Here is a 21,063-nt window from a genome sequence, read left to right as displayed (position 1 = left end):
TGACAGCATTGAATGAGACACATAATCTGAGAAAAGATGAAACTCATCTTCCTTCCGCCAGCACTGCCAGTGCAGAGGAAGCTGCATTTCCAACCGAAGCTGCTCCGCTTCTGCAGCACCGCGTCCTGACAGGGCGGTGTTGTTCTGATACGACTCCACCCAAAGCAACAAGACGCTCCACATTCCTGAGGATTAGAAATACCTTCTAGATGTCACATCAGGTTCTGGTTGATGTGACAGATTATTATTCTGCCAGAGCTGGAAGGATTGAGTTAAAGTATTGATCAGATATGATCCATTCAGATCAAACCAAGCCTGTGATCTGATCAGTCCGATAGGGAGAAGCTCTGGCAGTGATTGTTTTGGGTTTTTCTCTCCATGTTGGTGTATTTCCACATATGTTTACGTATATTTGGTCCTGCTCTTCCTGCAGCCTACATCCACTCCAACCAGATCATGGGCTGGGGCGAGAAGGCCATCGAGATCCGCTCCGTCGAGACGGGACACCTCGACGGCGTTTTCATGCACAAACGAGCTCAGCGCCTCAAGTTCTTGACGGAGAGAAACGACAAAGTGAGTCTGAAACCAGATCAGATCTGACTCACATTTGGTCTCATTTAGCAAAACTTTTAAAAATCTATAAATCAATAAATCAGTTTATTTGACTCAAAATAGGTTGATTCTTTCCAATCTTCTACTTTTTGCCGTTCTTATGCCATACTTTGTTAGAACTTAAATTTCACTATGAATAACAGCAGAAAATAATGATAATGATAATAATGGGTCACCTATAAATGGTGAAATGACTGAACTTGAGAACTTTTCTCGCCGCATTGACCAATCAAACGCTCAGAAACTTCCAGGTTCAGAAACTTCCAGGTTCAGAAACTCTTCCAGGTTCAGAAACTCTGACGGTTTCATGATGTTTGGTTTCTTTCTGCTGTCGGGTTTTAAAGTTTTCCTCGCTCTCTGCAGGTTTTCTTCGCCTCGGTCCGCTCTGGAGGCAGCAGTCAGGTTTTCTTCATGACCCTGAACAGAAGCTCCATGATGAACTGGTAACCTGCCCCGCCCCCCGCTGGGAGCCACGCCCCTTCGCCGGAGGGACGATGGAGGACGGTGTTTGTGCGTGTTTATATGTGTGTGTGTACTCATGGACGACGACGACACCAAGCCGCTCACTGGACTGCACATCTGGAGGAGGTGCTGAACCGCAGCAGAGCGTCTCTACTTAGACATCCTCACGCTGTAGGGGGCGCTGCAGGTCCTGTGGTTGCTGTGACTGCCTGCAGAGCAAAGGTGACCCCACAAGGTCGGCGCCCAGTCCAGTGCTGGGCCGGACCGAGAGTGGATCTGGAGCCGTTAAGGACCTGACCAGGAGAAGCTCTTTGTGTAGCACATCAGTGACTTTGATCCAGGGTGTTCACACTGCGAGTGCACAGGCCTGCCTGCTGCAGGCTCTAGTTTAGTGAGTTAGCAAAGTAGCATTAGACAAAAAAACCTGAGGATCAGATCATAAATGCACACAATTTTAAGATTGTTTTCATCTCACAAAGCCAGGATGATTTATTATTTCTGTTTTATTAGATTCTGTCTGAATTGCTCAGACTGAACCTGCTGGGAGTGAAAATCCTTTTTGTTTCACTTTTGGGAGTAGAAATGCACAACTTTAAGAAGCAACAAGCAAAACGCACCAGAATATGAAGCGATTCAGATTCTGGGCGCCTCCTCATCAAATCTGACAATCTTAAAGGGACACCGACAGGAAATCTTTGACCGTAACACAAAAAGAATGTCGCAACATTTCACTGTTTCAGCCATCACCGATTTTTTAAAACCTGCAGCAAATTTTCAATTTGAACTCTGGAAAAACACAAAATCTAGTCTAGTGCAAATATCTTAGTGAAGAGATAATACAAAACCAACTTACAAGTCAGTTTTCAGCAAGAAATATCAGCTTTTTAATTTATATACTTCCTTAATATTCTTTAAAAAGTTCTAGATGATTTCACTTATAACATGACGATTCCCCATGTTGTAATGAAATAATTTACCGATGAAACTAGAACCTTTTTATCAATATTAATGAATTACTGGCTCCTATTGCACTGTAAAAAGTCACTCTGAAGTTAGTTTGGTCTTATTTCAAGTTTATTAAGATATTTACACTAAAAACTAGACAAAATAACTTTGTAGGTTTTTGTGTTTTGCAGTGAAATGCAGTGAATATAACGACAGTTCACTGATGAAATGATCAACGTTGCCCCTTCAATGCACATCTTCCAACACATCAGCTTAACGCTGCAGTTTAACGAGCTAAACTCAGAAAACCAGAGAACGCAGACTTTCCTGCTTCAAAACAAAAAACAATTAGAACTCAGTTCAGACTAATAACTAAGATAAATAATCATAAAATATAAAGAGTGTGATGTGTTTTGCAGCATCAAAGCTCAGTATGACGGCTTGAATAAACTATTTGCTCTTTATTAGATCACAAACTATCAAACATTTCATGACAGTTTCTGATTACTTTACATGAGAAGTGATATATTATCACCTGTTATTGGTTGTTTTCTCTCTTGAAGCAAATTAAGTTTATTTCCAAAATAAAATTTTAACTTCCAAAGAAGTTGGGACCTGAATAAAGTGAACAGCTGATTTCCAATAGCTTTGTAGTTTAAAGCACTGCCTTGTTGCATTATTGAGCCATATTTTTCTTATCAACTTCATTTTTAATATGTTTTGTGTACATATATAAAAACACGTAAAGACAAAATTAGTTACAAATAATCCTCCCAAACAAGCTTTCTGCTTCTTTTAGAGGTTTTCTTGACTGTTTGAGCAAAATATAGCAGATTACTTTTTTATTTCTTCATGATGCAACAGAAACAACTTGACAAGCATCAGAAGGAGGTAAAACACAAGGTGAAACACCAGCATCCCTCCTTTGAGATGCTCTTAGCTCACAGTGTGAACACTCGCTTTGAGTGATGCTGCTGGAACGTCTGCCTCCTCCCAGAAAATACCCATAATCCTTCAAACAAGCAACCACTGTCAGAGCGAGGGATGGAGATGTCACCCGTCTGCAGCTGTTTGGTTCCTGGCAGGAGGAGGAAGCTTGTAGATATTGTACTTTTGCTGCAGCAGCAACACAATGACAGAAATCTTCACGTCTTTTCTCACTGGAAGAACTCGTCCGTAGAATAGTTGCAAACTTCTGGAAGGTGTTATTTCTCCTGCCTTGTGTTAAAACCACTTTTTATTTTCTGCTTGTTCTCCACTTTTGTAAATACTCACACGGCTGTTTAAAGGCTGACAAAAACAAAAAGGGTTTTATGAGATTTGTTTTTATTTCATCCCTCTTTAAGTCATTATAACCTGGGACATTTTTCTGAACATTTCCAGGAACTAAATGAGTTTAATTTCGTTCATTCATGGCTGTTTATTTAGTTTGCATGAAGACATACATGTTGAACCGTCTTCACTTGTTATGAATTTCAGGTTTGAGACAAAACACTTGTTGGTTTTACAATAGCAGATGGACAAAAACCTGAAAAATGTTAGCATTTTGTGTTTTTTTGGTTGAATAACAGTAAAGATTGTACACTGGAGAATTATACATCTTGGTGACATTTATTATTAATTTAGTTATGTAAAAACCAAGCAGGTGCGTAGATTTTGACTGTAAATGCTGAGATTATGAGAGAAAACTGTTTCATATTTTACTTTATTTCCTTTTAGTTGTTCAGAGATCTTAAAGGATGTGATGAACAGACGCAGTTTCAGGCGCTTAAATGTGCAGGATGTTAGAGTTGATCATCAGCCTGTGAATAAAGAGCAGGAGGCAAAGAATCGATAGATTAAAAGATATTTATACTGTAATAATTTACATGATGATAATATCTTACTGATCATTTTAGAGGACATAAATAATGTTCACTTATCGAAGCTTAGTTGTCTTTCTACAGAATAGAGAACATAGCGAATACTGTAAGAATTTCTAAAAAAAAAAAAACAATGTTTTTATTGTGGTATTATTTGTATTTCAATTTTTTGTATCAAGACTGTGAACGTGTGCGGCTGTGTGTCTGAGTGTGCAGGTGTGTGCACAGGTGTGTGACATGCATGTGAGCGAATGTTTTCACCGCGCCTGAATCGCTGGGATCAGTCAGAAGACGACCGCCGTCCAGCAACACGCATCTGTGATGTTTGGAAATCTACAATAAATGTCCTCTCCTTGTACAGCAGAAACCCAGAGCTGCTTCTCTTTCTTCACACAAACTTCACTTTATGGATGTCAGAGTAACAACCTGCCAAAAAAGTCTTTCTTATTGATAATTATTGATTTGTTTTAAGTATCTGAAAGACTTCCAGACTGGTGGGGTGACATTTCCTCTTTCATGCACAGTTTTTAAGTCTCACTGCTTTTATTTTAAAGCAGTTGTGAGGAACGATGCTGAAACCTGAAACTGCTGCTGCCCAAGTTACTCAACAGCTTGTTGCTAGGCAACCGAGCAGCGAGTTAGTTGATTCCACCAAGCTAGCTTAGCTTAGCTTGCTTAGCTTAGCTTGCTTAGCTAGCTGTGAGAAGTTCAGCGGTTCAAGTTTTTTCTTTTATCGACTAATCAAGTTTTTGGTTTTTAAAGATTTAACTTTTGGAAATGCTCTCCTTTGGTTTCCATAGTTCAGGATGATGTCAGCGGCCATCTTGTTTGACCAGCATGTTTTTCAGCTTCTATTAATTTGGACTTTGAATTCAGGTTAAGTCTTATAACACAATAAAAGTCAGGCTAAAAAGTTATTTTTACAAGAATATGACTTTAACATTAGCAGAAAAAGTCGCCATATTAGGAGAATGAAGCGGTAATTTTATGAGTACTCCAACATGAAAAAAAAAAATAATCATCCACCTTTTTTCCCCTCATTTACCTGGTAAAATCACATCTTTATTCTGCTGATATTATTGTTTTATTCTAAGAATTAAACCGAAATTCTTGCAGTCAAACCTTAACTCTCTGTTGTTCAACATACAGAAGGGATTATTGAAATAAAAGCCACTTTGAAAAAAAATGTTTCTGTCATTTGCAATATGGTCACATTGAACAAGATCTTAAAACACTGTACAACAACATAGCAACAACCCATATTAATCAAGAATTTAATTGGAACATAGCATATTATTGCCATTATGTGGGGAAAAGCAAAGCAAATGTAATATATTTTCCCCAACAGGTATAATGTTTCTGTTTCTGCTGCTGCAGAGATGGAGGGCTGAGTTGATCTGAGTAGGATTAGAACATTTCTAACCGGGAAATTGGAATTTCCGAGTTTGAACCACAAATGGAACGCACCACCAGTGACATCATGTTTCTGCCACTGAGGAACGTGACGTAAATCAACTCTAAATACATCCAAAAATAATCTTAAGTACCAAAATATGTTTTCTACATTTGTTGCATATTCATTGTTAAGGGTTCCTATAATTCCAATAATTCTGCCACTGATGATTTTGTGCAAAACAATTATGTAAACTTTAAAACGACCGTTTATGTTTTTCCTTCCACTTCACAAGTATTTACGTTATGTTAATTTTTAAAAAGTCCAAGCTTATTGTTTTTACTGACTAAATTAAAGTTCATGTCCGTTCTGCATGTGCCGACGCGTGTTCTGATTTAAGTTCATTTTAGACGCTCTTTCGGGTAGTTGGATGTTTTCATCCGCGCCTGTTGGATCCTCCGGAACCACAGTATAGCGGTGAGCTGACGGGTTGCCAGTTCCCCTCATACAGACTATGTCTTTCTCCCTGCCTGAGTCAGGATCGCATCGAACCTACCTGGCAACCCTTTCTGCCTGCCCAAACACATAAACGCCCCCCTCCTCCCCGCTTCCTCCGCGGATGCTGCAGTCAAGTTGGCCGCGCATGCGCACTCTCGGTCCTCTTTTTGCTCGGAAGGTAAGTGCGGCATGGCGCGTGTTTCTTCCTTCAGGGAATAAACGAAAAACTTTATCCGTTTTTAGCTCATCTCAGAGTGGATTTAAAGGCAGGAAAGTAGTTTCATCCCGGTAAGCGAAGCCTTCGGAGTCGCTGCTTTGTCTTGCCGGTGGATTCCGGTCGGGCGGCGGGGCAGGGTGTGGGTGTCCGGGGCTCAATCAAAGGGACATGCGGCCTTCAGTGGCGAGGCGCTCGGTGTCATGTCGGCCGTGTTTTCCAACCTTCCACGCTGTTTTTTACCGGCCAGGTGTTGTTCGTGGAGGCCATAGTAAACGATGAACCCCGAGCTGCCGTCGAACTTGAAGTGATTTGGAGACTTTATTTTGCTGCTCACTGCGGTTAGCATTGGTAGCAGCTGTTAGCTTTGCGTTAGCTCACTTATTTAAATAACAGCCACTGTAACGAGTTACAGAGAGTTTGTTTTATTGGGTATTAAACGTTTTTTTATTCAATGACGGGACATAACTAACGGAAGCGTCACTAAATGCATCGTATTTTAGCCCAATCCCCATCGTTATTAAGTAACGGTATGTCGGTGTTGTTACCAGAAGGCCAAGCTAGCGTGTGCTACTTTCTTAAATTACCCCGTTAATCCCCTGCAGAGACTTATTCCTAATTTGTCTCAAATTTATTCCTCCATTTTTCACTCTGAAAAGCAGATTTGCGCCGCTGTAGCGGATCCAGAGCCGTTTGAAGCAGCGCTGGATGACACAGCAGTTGAGCCTCGTGTTTAGCCGGTTAGCCTGTCCGAGCTTCCACGTTTCATGGACGCTGCGGATTTGTCTGTTTATTCAGACCTACTTCAGCCTGACTGGAAAAACAAGTCGAATATTAAACGTTTAGTCCTAAAGACACATCTGCATTTCTGAACTGATCAATTGGATTCCTTAAAAAGGCCCAAAAACGTTGCAAAGGCAGCAACTAAAGCTCCTTTAAAGCAAACTCTTTATAGTGACTTTAAAATGTAGGAATGCGTAATTACATAATTGCTAAACGAGACAGTGACCATAGTTTATAGTTTTAGAAAGTTGGCATATATATTTAGGGTTTGTAAATGGTGACGTAAATCAGGTTGAGTTTGAATGGATTCCCAGCTAATTCATTTAGGCGTTGTCTATTTATTGCTGCTCCTTGCAGTCTGAACCCACTCTACTCAAACTGTCTCTATGCCAATTAAAAGAAAAGCACAAGAATGAAGATGCTGGGATACAAACTTTAATAAACTAATCATTTCTGAGTTGGTTTTATAACTGATTTGGTAGAAAAAGCATCAGAACCTGAATTATTGCTGATATTAGATAAAAGTTGAACCCACTTAAATACCTGAAGACATTTAAATGTATATTCAGATATATTTGCATAAACAAAAATCAAACTGCGTTATACATCACATAGGTATTTGATATAGGTTGTGATCATGAATTCATTTAAGTGCAGTATTTAGTTGTCTAATATTTCAGGTGAATTGCCAATATTTTTATTTTGTTTCATTTCAGCTTTAATAAATGAAGGTTTTAACCTCCAGTAAAGTGGAGGAGACATTACAGAATGAAAAATGTGCTTTAATCTGCTTGTGAAAATGAATTTGAAACAGATGTGGAAGGTTTGTGAACCCTGCAGAGTTTATGAATATTAAGTGTTGATAAAACCCACATCAGCCGAAACTCTTCAAATATCCATCATTTGATTTAAAGGTGATAAAAACAAGGTAATAAATGTAAGAATAGATTTACTCCTTGTACAATCAGACAAGATTATCTATACATGAACTTTAATTTGTTTAAAGATACGATATTTGCATTTACGGTTCAAACTTTAAGGGAACATTTGTCGAAGACGTCTGGTCGTCGATGTTTGGTCGTTCTGAACAGATTTATTGCTTTGCTAGAAATTATTTGGGAAATAATTTCTGTAATTGAGCCATTTCTGACTTCAATACGTTTGTTGTTCGTTTGCATCGATCCGTATCTAAATCGTTTCTGCTGCTTCGTTTATTAAACCTTCACTCATCCTGAGTTACCTGGTCATTATTTAGCTGTCCAGTGTTTACCTGGCAGGTGTTGATGATGTCTCTGTCCTCCAGCGCCCCAGACCCATCGCACCATGGCAGATCCCGATCTTGACTTCACGACTGGTGAGTCTGGCGCCTCCGCCACCTACCCCATGCAGTGCTCCGCCCTGCGTAAGAACGGGTACGTGGTGCTGAAGGGACGTCCCTGCAAAATCGTGGAGATGTCCACCTCCAAGACCGGCAAGCACGGACATGCTAAGGTACGCGTCTGAGCTGTTCTAATTATTGAAAGGCTATGGGTGGGTATCATGGCTATCATGGAGATTGTGACAATGATTTATTTATTTCACTTGGTTTTACATTTTCTTCAGGTTTATCATTTAAATGTCAGATCTTCCATTTCTCCTCTGGTCGGTTTTTGGAAGCTGCTGTTGCTGCCAGTTTTCACATCTTTGTTGGTTTGTGGTGTTTCTGCAGGTTAACCTGGTTGGTATCGACATCTTCACCAACAAGAAGTATGAAGATATGTGCCCCTCCACCCACAACATGGATGTTCCCGCCATCAAGAGGACAGACTATCAGGTAACCAGGATCCGACCAGAACCAGGATCACATTCTTCTGATCTTCTGTTGGCTCTAAATTTATAGTTTGTAAAGGGAAAAAGTATCAGATTAATTTAATCAGGTTCACATTTCAGTGTTGTGAATTAATACTCCAGTTAATTGTCTTGGTGAACAAAAACTATTTCTAAAAGTTAGTCTGAATTTATGGCAACAATTACTTTAGTTGTAATACTAAAAGTAGAAAAAAATAATTCAGTAATGTTGGAGGTTTTTTAGATTTTATTGCCTGATTTTTGCAGTTAATGGATCTGAAAGAGTTGATTGATCTGTAATATGAGCTCATAATAAAAACAGAAGCTGATCATTTTAATCAGTTATCTGAAATTTGACTTGAGTCTTAAATGAATTTGAACTTATCTGGTATATTTAATCTGGTATATTTAATTTTTGTTGCTGGAAGTTTTAGTCTCTCAGTTCTGGATGTTTTTCTGGTTTGAACTTTAGATCAGTTTAGTTATGCTTTATAGGAACACATAATAGTTTAGCACAAAATAAGGTTTTATTATTTTGGTCTGTTATTTAACAGATGATGAGATGGATCTGCTTACAGCCAGGAAACGGAACAGAAATGTCCTTTATTGTGTCATAATGGGGACATGAGAGAACAGCAGCGGCTCAGTGACGAGCAGTAATAGAAAATATAAACACAGAATATAAATGTCGATATTATCCAACTGTACTGTTGGATAATAGCAAAGTTATAATATTTACAAAATGTGCATGCATCTTGATATAAATACAGTTATAAAAAGTGTCTCTGTGTTCGATGTGAAGGTTTAAAGTGAACTTAAAGATTGAAAACATTACAGTGATGATGAATCACATTTCTGAAGCCTGAGCCTCTGGAATGGAAATGATTTCTGTCACTTGGGTCTGAATAATGTCAGCAGAGGGAGGATGTCTGTTCTGCTAGCGTTAGCATGATTAACATTGTTAGCCGGAAGTGTTTGCTGTCACTGTTGGGTTTGAGGATTCTGGTACTTGGAGCCTTGTGTCTGAATCGGATCATAACCGTTTGGTTCCCCTCACCGTCCTGCGCAGGACGTTCCTGATGAAGAATCCGGATCCCGTCAGGTTCTGACTGAAACTTTAATCCTTGTGTTTTCCATCAAATTCTCCACAGTCTGTAAACATGAAAGCCTGTTTTCAATGTATATTTTCAGATGAAGTAATGAAGTGAATGGTTTGCTTTCAGCTCGTTAACATCGCTGAAAGCTATATGTCCTTGATGAGCGACAACGGTGACATCAGAGAGGACCTGCGCGTCCCCGACAGCGACATCGGCAAGGAAATTGAATCAAAGTTTGAGGCGGGTGAAGAATTCATGGTGAGTTTCTGTTTCTGGCGCCGTGACGGACAGACAGACGGATGGCCGGCCGGCCCGGTGTCGGGTTTCAGATGATTGACTCGGACACGTTGCTCTGGCTGCCTGCAGGTCACCGTGATTTCTGCCATGGGGGAGGAATGTGCTGTCGCTACCAAGGTCTTGGCCAGCAAATAGGGAGATGGACTTTGCTGCCCAGGCAACAAGCACCACCCACAACCAGTCTCCTGCATCCTCATTGGTTCTGTCACCAAAGCGTCGGCCTTCACAGACAACCTCAAATCATTCTGTTGTAATTTCTCTCATCAATGATCTTTTTGCCCCCCTCTCCCTCGCCTCCTCTCCCCACCCCTGGTTTCTCTTTTCCGTTGCTGTTGGGAATGTTCCACCGCAGCCCGCTGCGTGGTCCTCTGCCTGATGACTGAGTTTTTGTTTGGTAACAATCTACTTTATATAAAACAACTTTAAAAAATCCCAATCAGTTGCTCATTCCTGCTTATTTTTGCCTTCAAAGTGTTGGTTTCGCCACTCACATTCCTGAATGTTTAAAAGAAACTTTGGGGTTCAGCTTTTGTATGATTATTTTTTATATTCTTTAGATTAAATAAAGCGGATCTGGAGGGAAGGGCTGCTTCCTCTTCAGGGTGGTAAACGCTTAAGAAGCCCACCCAGCATGTAAAGCGAAAAGTTTTCCCACCCCAGTCAGGAACTTCAGCAACTCCCCCCTCAGTGTCTGTCTCTGGTCTGTAGGAGTTTGAGGGCCGCGGCGGTCCGGAGCGCTCGTACTTCTGGTCCAAATTCTCGATCCGGTGTAACCATCCTCCCTCCCTCCCTCCCCCATTACAAAAAGTGTTATTCTTTGATTTCAGAGGCGTGAGTGTGGAGCGGTGTGGGCCTCCGACATGTGGAGGCGGTTTGCAGTGAGAAGTGTTTCCTTTTGTTTTTCTTTTTGAGGGACTTTATTCGGGTTTGGGAGGGTGGTTCAGTTGCAAACTTTCTGTTCACTCGAGGCCTTTTGTCACCTGACTGAAGAAGGCAAAATAAAACAATGATACAAATGGACAAAAACTGCAAAACGCTGTCTGTCTGCTTTCTGTCTCCTGGCGGGTTTTGTTTTGTGGGCAGAAAATAAATGCATTGCAGTGTTGGATCAGTTTTGTTTGTGCGATTTCTAACTTGTGCTTCAATGCTGCAGAGACTGTTTCTACAGCTGGAACCTTAGGAAAGTGTTAGCATCAGTATCCTAGCCTCTATAAAACTCATGATGCTGCAGGAATGTGACTCCGTACAATAAATGAGAAGCTCAATTAAACTTTGTAATTCTGTTCAAATGTCAAACTTGTGATTTTGATTGTGATTAACGACTGAGAAAAATTAAGTTCTCTAATTATTTTTTGGGGGGGGGCTTTTTTTCTTCCACTAAACTTTCCAATTAAATTTATACACATTTCTGAGTTTCAAATGTAGAATCTTGCAAAGGTGCTTTATTGAAATGAAGAAATTTTAATAGAAAGTTTACTGGAAGGAAAAAGTGGAGAACTGCACAACCAACATCGATTGAGGGAGTTTTGGGGAGACGAAGCTGGAAGAATCTGAACTGGATTATAAAACCTTTTATTTCAGGTCAATCAAAAATGATGCTCATTTTTTTATTTATTTTGTTCTGTAAGATGAGAACAAAATGCAAACTGCTTGAGGTCAAAGGTGAAGTTTCCAGAGTTTGATCTGCTGAACGTTTGAGGTGCATCGAGTCCAAAGTGGGTTTGATTTTCCATCTGGATTCGGTTCCGGTCGTCTCTGCCTGAAGGAACCAGTAAATGTATTGATTACCGTGTGATCAGCCTGAACTGATCGGACCTGAACTGAAACATCAACTGATAAAAAGCCTCCGCTGCAAGTAACTTCACACTTACAGAGGTTAAAAGTATTTTTGATTTAATTAGAAAAATGATGTAATTATGTGAATATAATTCTGCAAAATTCTGTATTTAAAGAAAATTCAAGCAAAGAAAACATTTCTAAATGTATTTGCATCATAAAGTTGTTGATGTTTGCAGTATTTAAATCTGAGCTGCTTTAGTGAAATAAAACAAAGATTGTGTACAAACAAGATGTCTCACTTTGACAAAACTGCTAAAACATTAGAATTGAGATCAAATAAGTAAAATTTACTTTTAAACAAGAAGTAAAAAATATGTGGTAAAACTAAAGTACTTTTTTTGTCAGTTACTCAAGTAAATACATTGAGTTAATTAATTAATTAGCCTGAAAGAAACTAATTATATCCTCATTTATGTGGATGTGCTGGTCAGACAGGTTTATCTTAACACTTTAAATAAATAGAAATAACTCATGTCTGTGTTTGCTTTAAGTCATTATGATGATTACCATGTCATGAAATTATATTTACAGTTATTGCAGATTTTTTTTAAAGTCCCGTCAGGAAACATTTTCAAAGAATTTCTTTTAATTTTTTGTATTTGGATCCAAATTTTCTCAATCAGTTTCTGCAGCAATCTGCTTAAACACAAGGGACTTAAGCAATAAGAAAACTTGCTCACACTATGTTCATTATTTTATTGATGCTGTTGTCACACAAACACGACTGTGAAATTAAGTCCATATATATTTACTTCAAATAAAGCTGAAGACTGAAAGATTCTCTTCTCTTTTAGAAGCTTTTATGTTACATGTAGGTCTGTGCTTTAATAAACAATTCTTCATTCATCTTTCTTGTTAACCTGCAGTAATTTTTTGATTTGACGTTCCATAATTCCACAAAATAAAATGCACAGAATTATTATCACTCCGTGGCTCTGATTTTTAAGAGAGCTGAGTTTGTGTAACATTGTGGTAGAAACAAAACCAAACTTGTGTCATTTCCTCAAATGCAGAACTTGAGTTACTCTGAGTTCCTGTTTTATGCGTCTTTTTTTCTTCTCCTCCTCCTGAGTTGTAGTATTTGCAGCCAGGACAGAAACACCCAGCATGCAGATGAATCACTGGAAAAACAAATGCATGCTTCTTTTTTTCTTTCATTTTTCCAGCTCTTCCCTTTCAGGGCGAAGTTCTGGTTTCTGTGACTCATCAGAGGCTGATTTCCTCTGCAGGCTCGGAGACGTGGAGCGGCCGAATGAATGGAGCTGAAAGGGGCGGAGAGCAGGTCAATGATTGATCAGGTTTATTATCAGGCCAGGTTTGGCAACATCTGACCTTTGACCAACAAGGGAAAACAGCTTCTACCCTGCAGTGACCAAACTTTCCTCTTTTAGGAAGAAAAATCACAATAGCTGCTGTTTCTAAGCTAAACACATTAAAATCTGTGTTTATTTAATTGTTAAAACGTCTGCTACATTATTAGCAAAGTTGGGCAAAAAACCCAGAAATTATAGTCTGTGTCAGGTAAAATGTGTCTCCAAGAAATACCTCAAGTAAGACTAGAAGAGTATTTTGTAAAAAAGCTACTTAAATACTAACTGATTGTCAGATGGAGAAAATATTATTTCATGTGCAATTTTGAAGACTAAAATGTGGGAAAAATTATACAAATAAGTAACATAAAATAACAAGCTCAGGCAGAAAAAATACACTTTTCCAATTAGTTTTTCCCACAATAAAATATTGAAAATAATATTTATAGTAGGTAAAGTATGTCAACTGAGAATATATATTACTGAATATGCTGTATGTTCTTTATCTCCAAATAGCACAAAAGGGTTCGCATATAGAAAATAATATCAGAAAAATGAAACTTGTCTACAAACAAAAGGTCTCATTTCAACATAAACTGTAGGTTTGTATCTGGATCTGGCATATATTTTATTAAAATATGTTTGAGCTTTATTTGATAAAGCTACAAAAATGATCAAGTAATTGTAAAAAGCATGTTGTAGTAAAATTACTCTAAAATTAAAATTTTTCCACAAAATGACTCCAGTAAATGTAGCAACGTGATACCAACGCCTGATCATTAGGTTGTAAATTGTTATTTTTTTACACGTATTCTATTATTTTGGGCAGATGTGGCATTGACCATATTTGGGAAAGGCGTTTCAAGCCGGACGTCCTACGTCCCTGTGCGTCACATCCGTTTCTTTCTTTTCCCGTTCGGTCTCAACATGGCGCCGGTGAGTCCGGTTCGCTCCTCTTCCAGTTAGCGAAATAGATGTGATTTTAGTTGTTTATTTAAAACAAATATATATTATTAGTGATATAGTAAGCTTTGCGTGATTTTAATTGTTTTTATGAATAAACAGTGTAGAAAAAGGGCAGAGTTAGCGTTAGCCTGTACACGTGTTCCAGTATCGGTCTGCCGGTAGACCAGACTACGTAGAAAATATGTTGGATTTTCGTTATGAAGGATTTTATCCATTCAGATAAATTTTTTACGTGCTTGTTTTTGGTTGCTAGGCAGCTCGTTGCCTTGTTGCCATTTCGGCTTATTCGTCCTAGTCTTTTTGCTACTTACCAGTTTAGTATTTATGTTTACAAAAAATATATTTCTGTGTAGCTTGTGGCTTATTTGAGTGAATATTTGTACAGTAGTTGTGGGCTGATCCAGTGCACTAGAAATATTAAACCGTCCAAGTTGGAATTACTGCTATAAGTGTGTTCTTTCAACAAATGACGTTTTAGTCTCTACACTCTTAACAGTTTATTACTTAATAAGTTCATAATTTATCACCATTAATCTGATTAATGGTTTGAGCCCAACTTTGTTGTTTACTATTTTCTGTAACGCAGTCAGAAAAAGTTTGATTTGTTCCATGTCTCATTTAAAAAAAACAAGCCGCAAGTCATGAAATGTAGAATAACAATAGCATGATTGTGGTTTTGGGTATTAATTTAAAGTGTATTGTATAGCAGCATGTGAGTCCTTCATCATCCAAAGTACTGAAATCACCGTTACTTTACAGTTCTGCCTGAACTTTCATGCTAACAGTAAGAGTTGATTTCAGAGAGCTTGTGTGACGGTTTGGTTCGGATAAAGTGAGGTCTGGGCTCTGACTGATGGAGGAAACGTTGCTGCTTTGTGCTGCAGATCAAACAGAAAAGAGTCGCTGCAGGCAAGAAGTCCAGAAAGGCCCCGTCCTGGAAGTTCACCCTGGACCTGACCCACCCAGTGGAGACGCATCCTGGACTCCGCAAACTTTGTAAGTCCTTTTTGTCCATAGATATGACTTCTACAGCTGTCACGGTTCCCATAGCAACATTAAAGTGACTGGTTTTGCTAGCAGCTAATGTTGCATGTGGACTAGGGTTCCCTTCCCTAGCTCCGGGTCGACTAGGGTTCCCTTCCCTAGCGCATTATTGTGCTCTGTGTGACAGGAAACCTTCCTCAAAGAGCGGATCAAGGTGAACGGGAAGACGGGGAACCTGGGGAACATCGTCCAGGTCGGCCGCATGAAGAACAAGATCAACGTAACGTCTGAGAAACAGTTCTCCAAGAGGTAAGCGAGGCCTGCCGATGCTGTTGAAGATGATGTTAACAGAAGAACCGACCCGTCGTCTTCTCTGGCAGGTATCTGAAGTACCTGACCAAGAAGTACCTGAAGAAGAACAACCTGCGGGACTGGCTGAGGGTGGTGGCGTCCGACAAAGAGACATACGAGCTGCGCTACTTCCAGATCAGCCAGGATGACGAAGAGTCCGAGGCAGATGAGTGAAGAGCTGCAGGGGAGCCATGCAGATTTCTGTGTGCAGGAGAATAAAAGTGGAGAAGAAAATAATTTGCTTTATGTTTTTTTATCATTTTAACACAAATACAATATTCTCTATTAAATCAGTTATGCAGTCAGATGTGAAAATGAAGAAAAACTTGGATTTTTTATAAGTCCAGTAGAAAAAAGTTAATCTACCTGCCAACAGATGGCGCAATAAGATTCAATCTAAAATACAGAGCTGTGAAAGAATGTAGAGAACAAGCAGACAGACTGCGGAGCTGCAAGAAATGATTGTTTAACTGCAGCGAGAGAATAAAATGAGGAATGCAGCAAAGTAACGTGCATATAAATCTGAATGTTACCTCAAGACAAATTAATACGAAAGAACGAGGTGAATGAAGCCAAGAGAGAAAAACATTTATTTGTCATTAGTTGTGCTGAAAATTGTTCATAAAAGCTGAAAACAAACCGACAGCAAAGAGACGGAATATAAAGTTATAGAGTATTAAAATGAGCACCAGTTTTGGTTTATTTAGCCTATCAGAGAGAAACAATTTGGGAGATAATTTTTCAAAGCCATGATTTCACCATGTTGTTCATACATATTTTTATGTCAGAGATCTAAACGAAATATTTAATTTAAAATAGAAATACTTGGTTTATAATTAAATTTGTACTCTTAACTAAATGTTTAATTCCAAACTAAACATTTATTTTTTTCTGCTAAATATTTAGCTTATAACTAAATATTTAGTTAGTAATAGAATTTATAGCTAAATATTTAGCTGGTAAATAAATATTTAGGTCACCTAGCATGCAAATTAGCTGCAAAAGCGGAAGTAGCATATCAAAATAAAAGCTGGGTTTTGAGGCTCTTATCTCCGCTGCTGGCCGGTCTGAATCGTTGCGCATGTCAAGGTTTTTCCGTTTATTGCCTGTAATGTGTTCATTGAGCAGGACGTGTCGTCACGGCGACACATTCATGTATTCATGCAGTTACAGCGACAGTTTCTGGATCGGTCACCACAGAACACTTCCGGTTCAACTTCATTCACTCTTAAGTTGCTTTAGAGCGGCTATCGAAGATGAAAACTTGATGTTTATTCATTCATAAAAAAAGAACAAAATTATTTATTGTTAGCAGCTGCATAGAGTGAACCGAACACGAACCGGAAGTCATCTGGCTTCACCGCTGTTGCTATAGAAACATGAGTAAACGTCACCGCTAAAACACTAAGTCCTGTTTTCAGCTAACACCTTGGCCATATCAAAAGAAAAATAATCAATTTTATATATAAAAACGTTACTTGAGCAATGACTGAAACGATTCTGTTCCGCCAGCAGCGGAGCCTCTTAAAAGTCTGGAAAACCCAGCTTTTATTTTGATGTTCCACTTCCGTTTATCAACAAGCTAGTTTGCGCGTGAGTTAAATATGCGGTTAGGAGCTGGAAATGTTGCTAGAAATCTTAATATTTAGTTTGACAATTAAATGAACAATTTTTTACTTTTTAACAGGCAAAATAAACCTGTTTAAGTTCCTGTGTAACTTTACAAACGGCAAACCACACGGGATGCTACTCAGGAAACAGTTCTGTTCATGAAGAGTTGGAGGTAGAAAATCTAACCGAGATAATGTAAGATGGCGGCCGGAACAGGCCCGAGGCGACGCCTTCACAAAGTTTGTGCTTGGAGACCAGCTGCTGTTTCAGACCAGTCTGTGTTTATGGCTAAAGGTAAGCATTACAGATGGTTCGTAAATAATCTTGACCAGAATAAAGTTAATACGCTGTTTAAGTTTATAGATGTTCATTTACCATCTGACAAAAATGTTTTTATTTGTGTTTGCTGGCCATGTTTCCAGTTGTAATTATGCTAGCTTGTGACGCAGATAGCTTTGTTTTAATTGTTGTACATTATTAATTTTATATCAAATTAAGACACTCTACGGTTATAGCTTAAAAGATGGAGAAACCATAACTTCACCTCAAAAAACATAAATTCAACTTCCTGTTTGCCTGGTTCCTCCCTCACTTTCAGTATTGCAACTGGAGTCTTGGTAGTTTGGTAGCTACCAGAACTGAACTTGGATCCCACCTCTCTGCTATCCTGAGCGTACCAGGCCTCTGGGAAACGTCCCGGTGCTCCCGACGGCCAGTCAGGCCACTGGGAAACGTCCCGGTGCTCCCGACGGCCAGTCAGGCCACTGGGAAACGTCCCGGTGCTCCCGACGGCCAGTCAGGCCACTGGGAAACGTCCCGGTGCTCCCGATGGCCAGTCAGGCCACTGGGAAATGTCCCGGTGCTCCCCGATGGCCAGTCAGGCCACTGGGAAACGTCCCGGTGCTCCCGATGGCCAGTCAGGCCACTGGGAAACGTCCCGGTGCTCCTGATGTTTACACAGCGGCTGCAACAATCTGTGTGGTTCTCTGAAATCATGATGAGTCTGTGGTGTGTTTTGATCCCAGTAGATTTCACCATGACTGGAAAACATGAAGATCTTAAAACTAAACCCACCACAGTGGGCCACATGAGACACTGAACAAATATTTCTGCATTTTAGATGACAAAACTCCAAATTTATTGTCATAATGAAGAGAAAACATTCCATATTTCTCTGTAATCAAGTCGTTTTATTAAATGAATGCCAAAGAGAGAAAAGCAGACATGAACCAGCATAATTTCTATGTTTATTTCCCGTATTTTCTTTGGATCACAATAAGGAAAACAGAATCAAGTCCAGTTCACTTCTATTCCAAATGATTTAAACAACATTTGTTCTGCAGAACAGTGGAAGAGAAACCAAAATATTCAAGAAAATCATTTCAAATATAGCCATTAGAGCCCAGACAAGTTTAGACGTTCATGCAGAGAAATATTTCTGTATCTTATAATAATGAAAAAAAAAAACATAAGCAGTGATATTCTGGAATACAGAGAGCTACATTTAAATCAGAGAAGAACCGAACAGCAGAGACTTCAGAACCATGAACCCGGATCAACCATCAGATAGAGGAGAAGAAATCTAGTTGGGTTTACTGAACTCTGCAGAGCTTTCTAAACCAATCCCAACCCCGGCGTGAAGCGGCTGAGTGAATCTGGTCTGGACTCGGTGGATCAGAGTCATGGTTTCAGAGATGCTGTAGAAGGACAGAAGACCTGCTCCGTGGTCCAGGTACACTCCCAGTCTGGAGGAAACTGGACCTGAGATGGAGGTCCAGATGCTTTTGTGAACAAATTCAAGGCCTTTTTGTCGATGATCTAATGCCCAGGATTTGTCATTGCGTCCAAATCTACATTCAAGATCACCTCCTGCTCTGCTGATGTTCTTGTAAGCGACAGCAACACAAACCGACCCGGTCCACTTCACCTCCCAGTAACAACGTCCAGTCAGACTCTCTCTGCTCAGAACCTGAGAATAATTAGTGAATCTGTCTGGGTGACTAGAATAAAGCTGATGTTGATTCATCCTGGTCACCTTCCTGTTCCCCTCTGACAGGCCCAGCTGTGTGTGTGTTGTGTTTGGATCCAGAGTGATTTCACATGAATATTTTAAGAATTCAGCTCTGCTCTTTGGTTCTGGTTCTGACAGTAGAACATCCACCTCAGTGACAATCAGTGAGATGTTTGTCCATGAGTCTTTCAGGACGTCCATCATTGTCTCTGAGCTCTGACACAGCTGTTGCCATGTCCTCAAAGTGTCTCAGAGGACGGATGTTGATGCTGGATGATCCTGTGGACTCACTGAGTGCTGGCAGTGAGGGGTAGTTGAGGAGAAACTGGGTGTGATCCTCTGTGTGTGAGAGCTGCTCCAGCTCAGCGTCTTTCCTCTTCAGCTCAGTGATCTCCTGCTGCAGCTTCTCCTGAACATCTTTCACTCGACTCACTTCATCTTTCTGTTTCGATCTGATCTGCTGCTTCACCTCAGAGCTTCTTTTCTGGAGGAGACGGATCAGCTGGGTGAAGATCTCCTCACTGTCCTCCACTGTTTTATCAGCAGAGTGATTGATGGCCTCCACCTCCTGCTGAAGCAGCTTCACATCTTTCTCTCTGTCCTGGATTCTCTGCTGGATGTTTCCTCGTCTCTCCTCCAGCTCTCTCTGCCTCTCAGTCCTTTCTGCTGCAGAAGAGACTGTCTCATGGCCTTTATGTTCATCCATGGTGCAGAGGTAACAGATACACTTTTGATCAGTGCGGCAGAAGATCTCCAACAACTTATCATGCTTAGAGCAGATGTTCTCCTGGAGGTTTTTGGTCGGCTCCACCAGCTTGTGTTTCTGAAATGCAGCTGAATCATAATGAGGCTGAAGGTGAGTCTGACAGTAAGACGCCAGACAGACTAAACAGGACTTCCTGGCTTTCAGTTTTCTTCCAGTGCAGGAATCACAGGCCACATCTTCAGGTCCAGCATAGCGGGGAGCAGCTTGAGGTCCAGTCTTTTCTAGTTTCTCCACTAAAGCTGCAAACATTGTGTTTTTCTTCAAAACAGGCCTTGGTATGAATGTCTCCCTGCACTGAGGGCAGCTGTGGATTCTCCTCTGATCCTCTGCATCCCAGTGGGTTTTGATACAGTTCATACAATAACTGTGTCCACAGGGAATCGTCACCGGATCCTTCAGTAGATCCAGACAGATGGAACAGGAGAAAGCTTCTCTGTCCAGCTGATTCTGCTCCATTTCTGCTGTCAGTCACAGTGACTGTGAGTTTGGAATCAGCTTTCACCTTCAGCAGACCTTGGCTCCTCCCGGCTGCAGGCAGGAACAACAGGAGTATCAGGTTTAACTGTCATTACATTTCTTTCCTCCAAACAACTGACTTATCAAAACTTAGAAATCTAGAATGTAGTCAGTTCACTGAAGGCATCTGCAGCAGGTGTGACTCTGCAATGCTGTGACAAAGGAGGCGAAGGGGCGTCTTTCTTTTCAGTATCCCAACTGGATTCTGTGGGAGTTTCAGCAAGGCAGATATCAGCGTTAGCCGCATGAACGATATGGATTGCTTTTTAATAAATGGGAACCCAACCCCGGGTCACACCCCTCAGCAAACCTCAGTTCACCAGGCAAGCATCCAGGCTGGGCTCCTGATGACCAGCAGGCGGCTGCGAAATGTTCTGGGAAATGTCCCGGCTCCCAAAACCTGTTGTAACCTGCGCTAGCAGGAGCATGTAGATAGTAAATAGGAGGAGCCCAAAGACTGGACCTTGTGGAACCCCACATGACTTCAATCTGCTGTGTTGACAGAAGAAAGTTCCTGTTCCTTGTGACTGGGACCAGGGTGGTTTTTCCATATGGATGACATTGAACACGAGGGCAGGCTCAGAGCTACATTAAAACTAAATTAATAAATAACAACTGAGAACAATAATAACAAAATGACGCCTTTCTGAGACGGATTGCAGTAAAAACAAACTGATGAAGCAGCTTCATCGGGAACTTTTGACGAGTTTCAAGGTTTC

The 21,063-nt window shown here is 40.3% G+C and overlaps 2 protein-coding genes and 2 pseudogenes across 3 annotated transcripts in view; 3 read left to right on the top strand and 1 right to left on the bottom strand.

Moving 5' to 3' along the window:
• The window catches only part of LOC129354414 (TRAF2 and NCK-interacting protein kinase-like), a 47,602-nt gene extending 43,354 nt beyond the window's left edge, over window positions 1–4,248 (top strand). Inside the window, 2 exon segments of the mRNA XM_055023887.1 lie at window positions 434–573; window positions 976–4,248. Coding sequence (XP_054879862.1) covers window positions 434–573; window positions 976–1,059 — 224 coding nt within the window. The 3' untranslated portion in view covers window positions 1,060–4,248.
• Window positions 4,249–5,870: 1,622 nt separating this feature from the next.
• LOC129354413 (eukaryotic translation initiation factor 5A-1-like) lies at window positions 5,871–11,098 on the top strand. Of its 2 annotated transcripts, none has more exons than XM_055023885.1 (5): window positions 5,871–5,950; window positions 8,073–8,260; window positions 8,478–8,582; window positions 9,820–9,951; window positions 10,060–11,098. In XM_055023885.1, the coding sequence occupies exons 2-5, from the start codon at window positions 8,093–8,095 to the stop codon at window positions 10,123–10,125; spliced, it is 471 nt and encodes a 156-aa protein (XP_054879860.1). In that variant the 5' UTR covers window positions 5,871–5,950; window positions 8,073–8,092; the 3' UTR covers window positions 10,126–11,098. The 2 variants fall into 2 exon arrangements, with proteins under 2 accessions (XP_054879860.1, XP_054879861.1); XM_055023886.1 differs by having other exon boundaries at window positions 5,945–6,060.
• Window positions 11,099–13,355: 2,257 nt separating this feature from the next.
• LOC129354383 (60S ribosomal protein L22-like 1) lies at window positions 13,356–15,677 on the top strand (annotated as a pseudogene).
• Window positions 15,678–18,244: 2,567 nt separating this feature from the next.
• Window positions 18,245–20,284, bottom strand: LOC129354404 (tripartite motif-containing protein 16-like; annotated as a pseudogene).
• Between the last annotated feature and the right edge of the window lie 779 nt (window positions 20,285–21,063).

The sequence above is a fragment of the Poeciliopsis prolifica genome, unplaced genomic scaffold, assembly GCF_027474105.1.
Source record: "Poeciliopsis prolifica strain line A6 unplaced genomic scaffold, Auburn_PproV2 SCAFFOLD109, whole genome shotgun sequence".
NCBI lineage: Eukaryota > Metazoa > Chordata > Actinopteri > Cyprinodontiformes > Poeciliidae > Poeciliopsis > Poeciliopsis prolifica.
The sequence above is the reverse complement of the archived record's forward strand: the minus strand, read 5'-3'. Positions and strand labels throughout refer to the sequence as shown.